Source organism: Gobius niger (assembly GCF_951799975.1).
Source record: "Gobius niger genome assembly, chromosome: 12".
NCBI classification, from domain to species: Eukaryota; Metazoa; Chordata; class Actinopteri; order Gobiiformes; family Gobiidae; genus Gobius; species Gobius niger.
The window spans coordinates 23,963,886-23,976,570 of record NC_136863.1 but is presented as its reverse complement, the minus strand read 5'-3'; the positions used below and the strand labels follow the sequence as shown (position 1 = coordinate 23,976,570).

Genomic DNA, 12,685 nt, shown 5'->3' with positions numbered 1-12,685 from the left:
CAAATGTTAATGCAACAAGAACATGTGCGCTGTGAAATGGAAGCAATCCACTTCAAGACAAAAACCAGAAAGCTAATTAGAATTCAATGATACTTGGCACGTTTTGATTTAGCAATGAATAATTGTAACGGAAAAAGAATATGACATCACTTCTTACACATTTTAGTCCACTTCAAAATGAATATCAAGTGCACACATTACAGCATTTGCTTTAGAAAAAAGGTTTTCAATGATTTGGAGAGCCATCAGTAATGTTTTTTTTTGTCGTTACTAAAACTAAACTAAAAGTAAAAAAGTTATATTTATTTATTTTATTTGAGACGGCAAGTTTTAAAATACCAAAGGGTAGCACATGCAAAAGTGGATATACAGCGAGAGTAATTTCTATTCTTTCTTTGTTTTTATTTTACTCATGCAGCATTGTCTCATTTACTATTTGATAAATGACGCCCAAGCGTATAGTGTTCTTGTGCCTGATACATATAGTAACATATATTGTGCTAATGTCAAATCAGATTTTAAAGGCGGCTTGCAGGGCTTTTTACAGATGATGGATGTGCGACTAGCCTTGACATTTTCATTCAGAATTTAAAATCATTCTTAACCAACACTGTGTAATTTTGCCTCATTGTAGTTCAAACCGACAAAAGTAACTTCCGTGCTGAACTTTGGCTGCACCGCTGATCATTTCTGAGTTCAAAATGAGTTGTGCTTTTTTCTTTTTTTACATCGGTAATTTGAGCGAAAGGGTTGTCTGTTTAAATATTTATTCACTGACATTATATTTTGTTCACGTCACAGGTTAATCAGAAAGCACAGAGATTTGCATTAAAGTTGAGCTTGAATATAATATCTCAATCAAGGCCATGGTATTTATTTAAAAAAAAAAAAAATGTTTACAAAGAGTTGATAAACTCTGGGCAACACTTGGAGAAGAAAAAGACAGATTGTGAGTTTGTTTTAAATAATGACAGAGATGGATTTTATTCAGGATTAAGTGAAGCTTCAGCTCCTGTTAAAGAATGTAACACTGACACCTAGTGGACACAAGCGCGAACAACTACGACTATTTTCTCAGCTTAACAACCCATTAAAACCGAGCACATTTTCTCCAGTTCGGCTTTACCCAAATCTAAAAGCTTCTTGAAAAAAGTGTCAAAACAGCCACAAAAACAAGACAAAAACAAGGATGAAAACACTGCAAATTAGCAACCATAGAATAACAGAAAAGTGACAAGAATGTGACAATAAAGCAACAAAAACGACATAAAAGAGCAACTGAAAAATGACAAAAGTGTAACAGAAAAGTGACAAAATGTGATGAAAAAGTGACAAGAATGCAACAAAAAAGCAATGTAAATGTGAAAATGTAAAAAAGCTTGAGACACACAGCAACAATGCAAGGAAAAAGATCCATTTAGATCAGTTTTGTAAGTCTTAACTTTCAAATGAGGCGTTACACTGGCCTATAGGCTGTAAACTTTTAGATTTGGGTCAAGCTGAACTGAAGAAAATGCACTTGGTTAAGGCAAGGGTTAAGAGTTTAAACAGAAAAAAAAAGAAAACAAACTCCAACTTTATCAACAAGTTTGTTTTTGTTGTTGTTTTTACTGCCCCTAGTGCTGTTAAATAGCACTACTTCATAACAGTTCATCTTTCAAAACCAAAAGCTTTGCAAATCGACATGACTTTATGTCCCTGTAGGTTCCACAGTATCTATGGTCCTACACGCTCAGGAACCAATGCAGTTCTACACATTATTTCATTGTATTTCCGCAGATAATACAATCATGTCTTAAAATATCCAGCCATAAACCAACTTAATAAGCCTGTCTGAGCCAGAGTCTTCATAGTTAGACTGTGGCGCCCTCTGCTGGAACACAGAAAGAAGCACTGAACGCCACCAAACATGAGCCATTCCAGATGTTGACCATTTTAGCATATAATGGAAAGGTGTAATTTATTAAACTTTTTTATCCTAACGCCAAGCTGTAAAAATCTACAAGATTAGATGTGTATAAAACATAAATAAATTAAAAAACAACAAGTATCATTTAAAGCATATGATAAAAAAAAAGACTATGAGAGGTATTGTGTATTATTAAAGGATGGTAGTCTTTTTTTTTTGCATGTTAAGTGCTCTAAACTCTGGTTTTGTAAAGTCCTATTGTATTGATCCTCCTTATCCAGAAGGGGGAGCTGTCCGTCCACACAGTTCAGCCAAAGCAAACCTACTAGCAATTCACACTGCAATAACACGCAACACTGAATTTCTCATTTCATTTTCAAAGATGGAGAGATGATAAAGGTTATACATAACCTGAAGTGAAGTGGGCCAAGGTGAGATATCAAAAACTCCATAATTTGGGATTTGAGTATATTCAATTAAATGATATGCGATATGGATTCTTTCTGTTCAGATTGTTCAGAGTTGATTTTCTTGTCAAAACTCACCCACTGTGCTTCATGTTGGGTGGCTTGTCCATGCGAACGGCCAGTTTGATCTTCAGCTCTGTGTCCTGGCTGTTTTTAGCGACCGACATTCGATGGAACTCTGCTTGTTTCGGCCCGTTCGTGGTGGGGTTCAGGATGACCTGCAGGGAGGTCATAGAGGAGTCAAATTCAAAACTACTGGACGGCGATGCATATTCGCACACACCTTTGTAACCGACATCAACACATTCCCTGTTTAAGTTTGTTTTTCTGTATCAAACAAATCATCACTCGTCCATTCTGCAACTCACAATCTGGTAAGAATCACTTTCAATAACATTGTCCGCAGATGTCTAAACCACTGGTTCTCCAACTTTTCACATAAATTACCATGAGGAAATCAAAGAGCTCTCTGTGGACTGAGACTCTGAACCTGGGCTTAATCGGGTCTAAAATAAAACTAAAACTAGTCTAAAATTGGACTTACCCACGAGGACTGGGACAAAATATCATATTGCAATACTTTTTGCTGCAATACCAAGTATCGATACCACAAAACTTTCAATACCTACACTCCCTTGTTTTCCAGTAATTAAGTATATTACACTTTTCAATCTTAACATTTCAATAAATGTCAAATGGCATTTGGTTGATAAACACATGAGTGTTTTCTTTGTACACATTTTAAGGTTAACATATTGCTATCATAATTACTTCCTGTATCGTCAATAAACAGGAAGTGCACTGACCCGCCCCAGCTCCTTGTCCTCCAGCGCCAGCACCCCGGTGCTCTCCGTGAACAGCTTCACTTTGACAGAGGGCAGAGGGTGAGTGGTCACAAAGTCTCCCTGAGTGCCCCACCTGAAAATACACAAGGGCGAGAAGCAGAAAGAGTGAGAGACAGAGTCAGACAGTTTTCAGGCTACTGTCAATCATTTCCTTTATACATCAGTCTCAGTCCCAGTCATGTCGACTATACTTGAAATTCTCTACTACGAAACCGTCATAAAAGTTTATCTCTGTCATTTATTCCATTCATTGCCCATGACACAGACGCTTGAGAGTGAGAGTAGATCTGACAGTTGAGAATTGACAAACACATTTCACTGCTGGGTCTTCGTTTAGTAGTAAATGTACACAGAGTGAAAGTAGCATGCTCCCCAGATGAAAGGGTTTTCATTGACGTGGAAGAATAGAACCTAATTTTTACTTATCGTTTATCAAAGAACAATCCCACTTAAAATAGTGTGCGTTATTGTACAATAGGGGTCCAGTTTGTAATGAGTCAGGTCTTCTCAAACACTGCGTCTTCGCGCGAGCACCAAAACACGGCCAATTAAGAGGTACCTCGCGACATCAGGCGACCCGGACAATCACCGCGGATCCAGCTGACCTTCTCTATAATTAGCCCGCTCTCCCGCTCCTCACGACGGGCCCAACGCCGGAGTGGTTAGCGGTGATTACAAGGGCGACGTGATTAGCGCTGATTTCGTCACCGTCCCAGAACACTGATGGAGCGCGGCCGTTACGACTTTAATCACGGGAAAACCCTCTGATGGAAACGCCGCCTTAATTAAGAAGGACAGAAGTGTACGAGGAGCGAGGCCCGGTGACCGACCGCCTGGGGACCTACATCACACACCGAGGAGGGAGTTCAACATGGAGGGGAGACGAGAGAGAGCAGTGACTTGACAAATGAAATCTACCCATTTGACACAAAGGTAACCCCCAACTGAACCAAGCACATTTTCTGGAGTTTGGCATTACCTAAATCTAAAAGCTTCTTGAAAAAAAGTGTCAAAATAGCGAAGAAAACGAGGAAAATGTGCTCGGTTCAGGTGGGGGTTAACAAAGGCTCGAGCTTTGAATTGAACTTCAGAAGCCAACAGGATTTAAAACACATGGTTGTAGATTAGGATTTATTATTCTTTTAAAATGTGTTATTCATATATTCTGGTATAATCAGCCCTAATTTAATGCCTGGACTCATCGTTTTATCGCACAGAAGGAGAGTGAAGAAGTTTAAATACTGCTGTAAACAACAACTACCTACTTAAATGGTTATGGAAACAGCCAGTGTAGCGTAATAGGACCTTTATGTGTTTTTTAGTAGAACTAGAATACTGGGATTTCCGCTTCCGGGACGGACGGACGGATGGAGATTAAAGTAGATGGCAGTAGCTGTCATAGGCCAACTGGATTTGACTGACTGTTATGATCTGGGGTTAACATGATGTGCCCAAAAATGAGATCAGCTGAACATCCTGAATGACCATCTTATTCTCTCACTGCATCTCTTCTTCCCTGATGGCACAAGCATATTCCAAGATGACAATGCCAGGAACAACAACAACAAAAAAACAGTTGCACCATTGCATTTATTTGCCTGCAACGGTATGAACAATTTCCCCGTACCAATTACAACGCCTCTTCTATACTTTACAAAAGCGACCCGCTCAATCTTCACATCGTTTTGGCCCCTGATTTACATTCTCCTCAAGGTCGAGTCAGCGGAGTCAGTCGACAAAGCCGCGTTAAAAGCCGTCATCATGCAAAGTCTATCATCACCGGACCATTAGATCCACAGGTGGAAGCGGACGGCGGCGTCGCGGGCAACACTACCATCACACCTTGCATCTTGTTACTGTGGGAACGGAGAAAAGCTCAACTCAGGGGGCAGGGCTTTGAGGAACAAGAGAAAGGGTCACTTGTCATCTGTACCATATGGTTCAATAGTATGTGATTTGTGCGAGTGAAGACAGTTAAATTGGTTTAGAATGTCTCTGCTGTTTTTGCTCAGAGAACTTTTATATGTTGTGGCTGCAGCAATCTTGTGAAAAGAGGGCGAGTAGATCTATGTTGCAGGGACAATCTGTCAAGAGCCAAGGGTGACTGCAAAGTGGCATCCTGTGGACACTTTCCTCCAGACTGTGAGCTAGGAATTTGGTCAGGAGAGCCAAGCCGGAATATTACTGTGCCTGTGCCTTTAGGTTGGTTTTAAAGTAGGGTAGTATGCTTTTTTCAGGTATTTGGTAGTAATCTACTCCACATCATTATTGCCATCTTACACTTGTTGTTTAGAACATGCCATACTAGCCTAACAATGTTTAAGAGTTTTCCCCTTAAGCCCCTACCACCCCCTCCTCTGGCTCCCCTGGTCCCCTTACTCAAAAATGTACAAAACACAGCTCCAAGAATGTTTTTGAGAGAGAACTCCCCTTTAAGCATGTTAAGCCCTGTTTTGTAAAAAAGTAAGTAAGTGCTTTATTGTCATTGTACAAGTGTACAACGAAATAGTGTTCAGGTGTTAGTCCGGATAACCCGGCATTATGTAATAACAAAATGTAGTTTACTTCATTGTATAACAAAACTTTATTACATTTAATAAAACATGTTAAATGGAATACATTTTGAAATTGTACTGCACAATGCAGTGTTATTACAAAAGGCAGAGCATGCAGAAGTTTTTTTTATTAACATAAGAATCATTTGTATATCTCAGACATGCATGTTGGTCCAAAGAGGCCAGAACATGACGCTTTTGACATAAGACTTTTAAGTCTGACTTTACTTCAAAATGATTACATTCTCATGTTGTCATAACACAGTTTTTTGTTCCGCCTCCCCTATAGACACAAATCTTCCTATAGATTTAACTCAGAGAATTGATTGCAAAACATTTCAGCTGAATGTAGACTTGCTTGGTCCTAGTTGTTGGTTTGACGCTACAATTGAACCTGATTCAAGTGTATTTCTTCGACATGGCATCATACAATTTCCTCCCCCGAGTTGCCACGTTGGAGCTATAATTTAAATCAGTCTTGGAGCGTTTGTGTTGATTTTCAATAGCACAGCACTGCTTTCTCCTGTACTTTACCACTTACTGTGCAATTTAGCCTTGTGCAAAAGAGGAAGAAGAGGGAAAACGCTGCCCAGGAGCTTGAGTGGATTTTTCAGTTGCTCTTAAAAGAAAAAGCTGGGCCGGAAAGTCACAACTAGGCAAGGTAAAAGTCTCTGAACTTTGCAACTACACAAACTCCATCGCGGGTGAACGCACCACTTATAACACCAAATATAACCCTGGCCCTCTTGGACACTCAGCGCTTAGATTTGTTGTGGTGAGCACGGGCGGGCCAATATCAGAAATACACAAAAGTCTACACTTTTAAGGTCCTTTTATCTACCCCTACAATCTCCCACACTTTTGAAATGAGGAGCACTTTTGCTTACCAGCACTTCTCAATGACGAACAGACTCTCTGGATGTGACATGGAGTCGTGTGAGGCATTTATCACAAAGATTCCCAACCTACATAAGTCATATCCTTTTAATCTTTTCCTGTAAATATAAATGGCTCCCTTTAAGGTTTATTTTAAAAAATGACATCGAATCTAGAAAGTACTCTATACTATTTCACATGAATGCACAGACCTGCCATGACGCATGGACAGTAGTGCCTCAGTGGTTAGAGCACCCATCCACAAACCAACATTTGGCGATTTGACACCAGCTCTGACCAGTGCCTATTGTTGTTGTGGTTTGTCCAAGACACTTCACCCACTTGCCAAAGTATGAGTACAACAACACGTGTTTTATTGGTTCGTATTTGTTTCATACACCCCTCCTGGAACTGCCACCTTAACGTGGTGGAGGGGTGTGAGCGCCTAAATGATCCTGGGGGCTCTGTTGTCAGGGGCTTCGAGCCCCTGGTAGGGTCTCCCATGGCAAACAGGTTCAAGGTGACGGGTCAGACAAAGAGCAGTTCAGAAGTCCCTTTTGAGAGACCAACAGGCCCAGTTTGAACCATGAGGCCGTCCTTCTGTGGACCCACCACCTGCAGGAGGAGCCATTGTGGGCTGGTGTAATTTACCCGGCAACGGGCAAGTGGAAGAAGATGGATGGATGGATGGACTTGTTTCATACAAAGATTTTTACTTCATTTTTGCTTCATCATTTATATTATAGTAAACCTGTAACCTGTTCCTGTTAAACAGGAGTCTCTTCTGGTTTACCGTTGCCATGGTGTATCCTCTTTCTGGGCTCCGCCAGTCTGTCATGGGTATGGCTTTTTGTTAAACTGAAGGTGAATGAACAATGGGTCAAGAAACTTGACCCTGAACCAGTGTCCTGAAACCCAAACCTCCTCACTGTCTCTCTGAGAGGAGACTACCTCTGGGTTTATTGAGTCTTCTTTGTGAAAGACACTGCTTTTAATGTTTAATACTTGTCCACCAGAGAGTGGTAAGTGAATTAATAATGCGACTTTGGAAAAGTGCCAAGAAGAATGCCTTAAAATATCAGGATATCTGTACCTACTTAAAGCAATATTTGCCTATGGCTACTAATTAACCTTTCAGAACTGCCTGCAGGAAATGGACAGCTCCTGTAGTTTGAGGAAGCAGTATCTCCTCTCAGTCTCAGCAGGACTGAGTCTGAAGCAGTGGGAGAGTGAAGCGAGTTGGAGACGAGGCCACAGCCTCACAGACTCCTGGTGCTTTATATAACAGCCTTCAGCTGAGACGGCAACTCTAGACTCACTCGTGTCACCGGATGATTGGGAGACTTCCGTTATTACATAAGAGTGTATATACTGTACACTTCTCTATCTGGCATACAGGAGGCCAATGCTTTTAAATGAACTGTGAAAATGATGATGTTCAAATGGAAATTTAATCTGAACTGGTGTGGTACAACTTCAAATGTCAGAGCAAGTTCATTATGAGTGTTCTGCAGAAGTCATTAAGTTGTTGTTTTATGCAGTTTTAAGCAGAAGGGTATACAATACAAAACTAAAAGAGTACATTTGTAACAAAGAACTACATGTAGTAGAAGTAACTGTTGTAGTAGTTGGAGGAGCAGGAAGTAGCAGTAGTAGTGGTTGTACCAAATCTTCACAACGACTACTGCTACTGCTATAGTTACAGCTGCTCAGTCTCTCCAAGTTTGTATTGAAAAAGGTCGTTGTTAAATTCAGACGGTGGAAAATGTCATCAGGTGCCTGACACTCGGAGAACGCCTGGTAATAAGAAAAGATGCTATCTTTGGCCTTCTTGAAATGAGTGTTTTCACGCCTGCAAGTCCAAACCAAGGTTCAAGTGTCATTCAAACACGACTGACAAAGGTGGGAGAAAGGAAAGTGGTGAAGGTCCAAGTCCCAAGCAAGTCCAAGACAATTGGTCAGTTGAGCAAATAGCTTTTGATTTGAAAATTTAGGCTAATATCAAACTTTTCAAAATCTAATGGATTTTGATTTAAAGTCTAATCAATATTCAATAGCAACAAAAGAGAAAATGTAGGTAAATTTTGAATGCTCCAGTCTTTGTACAAAATTAATGGGACTGAATTTTAAGGCAGGAAGGGGGGTTACTTCAGAAAAAATTAAACAAATCATGTTTATGAGTTGCTTTTCCATGCAGTCTGAAAGATAAATATAAAAAAATCCAGCCCCTGTATGCTCGGAATCACAGCTGCTCAAAGTAGAAAGTCCACACAGCCTTCGGTGCTGCTGTCACAGGACTCTGTGTGGCAGCATAAAATAGCTACTAAATGCTGTGTGTAAACGCCTTAAAACACCAAACGACCTCCAAGATTTACCGCATCATACTTCTGGAGTCCACTGTTTTTAACGTTTCCTGTCCTTAATAAACGTTTCAGTATCACACGTGGTCAAGTATTTTTGGAACTTTGGTCAAGTAAATCTCAAAATTGTCCGGAAAATTGCGACACGAGTCCGTCCCAATTAGTACAAACGGGAAAACACGCAATGGAGCATCTGTAAGCTCTAAGCCCGCTGAGTCCTGCATGTTCCCATAGAGCTACGGACAAACATCTTCTCTGTTTGTTTCTATCAGACTAATTGGCAGCTCCAATACCAGAGCGCTGCTGATCGTGGACTTTCAGAGTGTGAATGCAATTGGGAGAAACATTCCCATAATGAAACTGCTGCTTGAAAAGAGTATTTCAAGAAGACCCTTGTTAAATTTAGAAATCAACCACAAAGAACTGTCATGAGAAAAAAAATCATCACCCACTCCTGCCCTCCATCTGAAATCATAACATGGAACTGGAGAACGTCGTGAACACAACCTTTAAGTTGTAAGAATGAACTCACTGTGGTCTGGATGCCTCGGCCTGGTCCGTCTGCAGCTTCTCTCCTCCCTCCACCTCCATCGTGCAGTAAACGATTCTGTTGGGAGCCACCGACTTCAAGCCCTGGACCTCCATGATGACTATCTGTAGACGAACAGAGCGCCATGAAACAAGTAGAGTTAAGGTGAGACTGCAGGTGAATAGAGCGAAATTGATAAGTTTAGACATATCAATTTCAAATAAACATATATTTAAAAAAAATAGTTTCCATAAAAGAATATTATGCATTTTATGCATAAAAAAATCCTATAATTGCCTCTATTTCCAGCATTGAAATCAACATAATGGATGGATCCAGGCTTAAATTAAAGTTTTAGTCTGTTTATATACAAGTTACAAATATTTTTTTTAAAGGGACTTTTGGATATCAGTGGATGTCAATGTCAATTTCTGTACCTGGACTCGAGGACCACCTCGAAAACGAGATGGTTCATCTCAAGGGGTTATTCTTCTTCAATAAATAAATAAATAAATAAATGTCAAATATCTTGTTTAATTTTTGAATAAGCAATTTCTAAGTGATAAAAAAATGTAAACATTTTGTTGTTTTTTTGCTGTTCAAAGCTCACTAAATCAGGTGGTGAATAAGATATTAAAAATCCCTCTAAAACAACTTCAAAATATTGTTAAGTACAAGACTGGAAACTTTAGAGTCCATAGCGATTAAAGTGGAGATATTGTTGCAAAAGTGTAAAGAAAACCTCATTTTGAGTAAACAGCCATGTAAACCGGATACCAAACATGTCAATTGAATGAATGCGTGTGAAAGTCAAGCGCTACGTGACAGATTATCATAAAATAAGCATCGCAAAGGACGAGTTTGATCTATTTTCTTTACTCTGACATTAAAACTAAGATGTAAAGGGAGACATAAAATGCTTTACACTGGTTGCCTGTTCAATGCATAAAGTGAGCAGGAGACTTATTAGCGTTCACCTCGATATTAAAAGACAAAACGACGTCGGACTTGGACAGGATGTCTCCCTCGTCGCCCATGTCCAGGAAGGAGTTGTTGAGGGAGGAGCGTTTGAGTTTCTGCTTGAAGTCGGGGCCTCCTTTAGACACGGGTAAACTCTCCAGATTGGCCATGAGCAAGTTGACAGAAGACCGCAGCTCCTCCACGTACATCGCCTCCATGTCCGGGGAGGTGAGCTTAGGATACCGCCGCTCCTGCAGGCGAGACACAGCAAACATCAATAGTAGCTTTGCGACTTGGTGGCACAGACTGGCAGGTAGAAGAAATATCAATAGACATAGACTTGATCACAAGTAAAGGGGCCATACTATTTCACAAATATAAAATATGAATCCATATCCATCCAAGGGTCATTTATTGATTATGTTTTCATCAAACTTACTGAAGTATAATCATTATAAAGTAAAGCTACTCTCACTGTGAAAATATTCCGGTATCTCTATCCACTTCATAACATACTTGAAATTGAATAAGCTATTCAATTTCAGAGTCCAAATGGTCTCGTTTCCACTCTTACCCTGGCGATCTTCTCTGCGAGCTGCAGCCTCCCGTCCAGCTCCCGTCTGATCTGAGCCGCCTGCTCGTCCACGTTATCCAACTGAGACACAGAGAGACCGAGGTCAGGGCAGGGCAGCCGCACTCAGAAAAATCAATATCCCTCATCAACGCTGAAAGGAACGGCAAAACAGGGTGGCACTTTTACAGTTAGTATGGATTTACAGGCTAAGAGTTCGTAATTGGAGGTGAGAGACTTAGTTGAGAGTTTATGCCAATGTTTACAGTATGTTTTTGTCGACTTACATTATGAGCTAATGGATGGATGCTGTACAGTGTAACAAAAGTGGAGTCCAAAACAAAGTCAAAAGATTAATAACCCCGTTCATTCTGAAAAATGCGGTCAATTGATGTAAATTTCTTTCACTGTTCAATTTGTTGTTTGCTAGCTGGGCTAGAAGGGCAAACCATGATCCAATTAAACCTTACAAAATGTGTGCTGGTGTGGTTAGCTTGTAGCCTAATTAGCGAGGCATTGACATCATGTAAATTCATTACACTGGTAAAATAATAATTCACATTCAATTATTTATTTACCCTGTGCTTCGTTACAGTGACCTTTTATTCTCTGACGGTATTACTCATTTAAACAAGATTTTAAAAGGGGACATATTATGCATTTCTTTTTAACCAAGTTGTTACGCTCTCCCGTCAAAAACACTACATCAGGGTTATGCAACGTCAGGCCCGGGGGCCAAATTCGGCCCTCCAGTATAAAACCTTTGGCCCCTAAGAGAATTTTGAAGAAACATTTATTCATAAATCAGAGACCAAATACATGAAAAGGACTCTAAAATGTGGAAAATGTTGTCAGTTTTTTCACATATCCCAGCAAAACAACCCATTAGGTCATATATTATGTGCAAAACTTATATTTGTAGAAAAAAGATACTTTACTTTGGGCTACAATTGTGTGTTTCGGCCCTTGGTATTTTGGCAATGAAGAACATCGGCCCTCCATGACACAAACTTGCCTACCCCTGCACTACATCCATCGTGGCACCATCAATTCATTAGCATGCACGTTAGCTAACTATTGAATCAAACAAACAAGCACAGAATATGAAGGACAAAAACACCTCCTCTCAAGTTAGCATAAAAGTTGCCATCAGTATCATCGGCTAAGACCATCCCCTTGAGTCAATCTTACGCCAATTTCCACACTCGGAACAATTAGCTCTGTTTCAAACTCAGTCAGTGATGAGACAGAGATGGACGGCGGCGGTGACAGTCTGAGGAGCCATCTGAAATCAAGCGCGCCCCCCTGATTGATTTATCCGCTAATTGCCGCTTCTATTTGCCAAATGCATCGACTTCCATTTTAGATAAAGACGAGCAGAACATCCTCGCAGTGAAAAGGGGCTGACAGCGAGATAAGGAGACGGCTTTGACGAATACAAATGTAATTGGATCCAACACGGAGCACGTCACCGGCTGCTTAGAGCACGTCTAAATGTGGATAAATTGTTTGGTTAAAATTAGGTTTAAAAAGGCTGCTTGGAAGCAGTGGTTTTGTTGCAAAATGTGCCACTGCGGACACAAAAGATTTTCCTGAAGTGACGGGGGTCAGAG

At 40.4% G+C, this 12,685-nt stretch overlaps 1 protein-coding gene across 5 annotated transcripts in view; it reads right to left on the bottom strand.

Annotated features, from left to right (window-relative positions):
* cadps2 (Ca++-dependent secretion activator 2) overlaps nt 1-12,685 on the bottom strand; it is a 210,858-nt gene that overhangs the window by 106,365 nt on the left and 91,808 nt on the right. For all 5 annotated transcript variants that reach the window (XM_079567674.1, XM_079567670.1, XM_079567671.1 and 2 more), the window contains exons 4-8: nt 11,076-11,156; nt 10,519-10,752; nt 9,545-9,666; nt 3,183-3,294; nt 2,455-2,594 (exon numbers count right to left, since the gene is read on the bottom strand). In XM_079567674.1, coding sequence (XP_079423800.1) covers nt 2,455-2,594; nt 3,183-3,294; nt 9,545-9,666; nt 10,519-10,752; nt 11,076-11,156 — 689 coding nt within the window. The remainder of the gene's footprint in view (nt 1-2,454; nt 2,595-3,182; nt 3,295-9,544; nt 9,667-10,518; nt 10,753-11,075; nt 11,157-12,685) is intronic.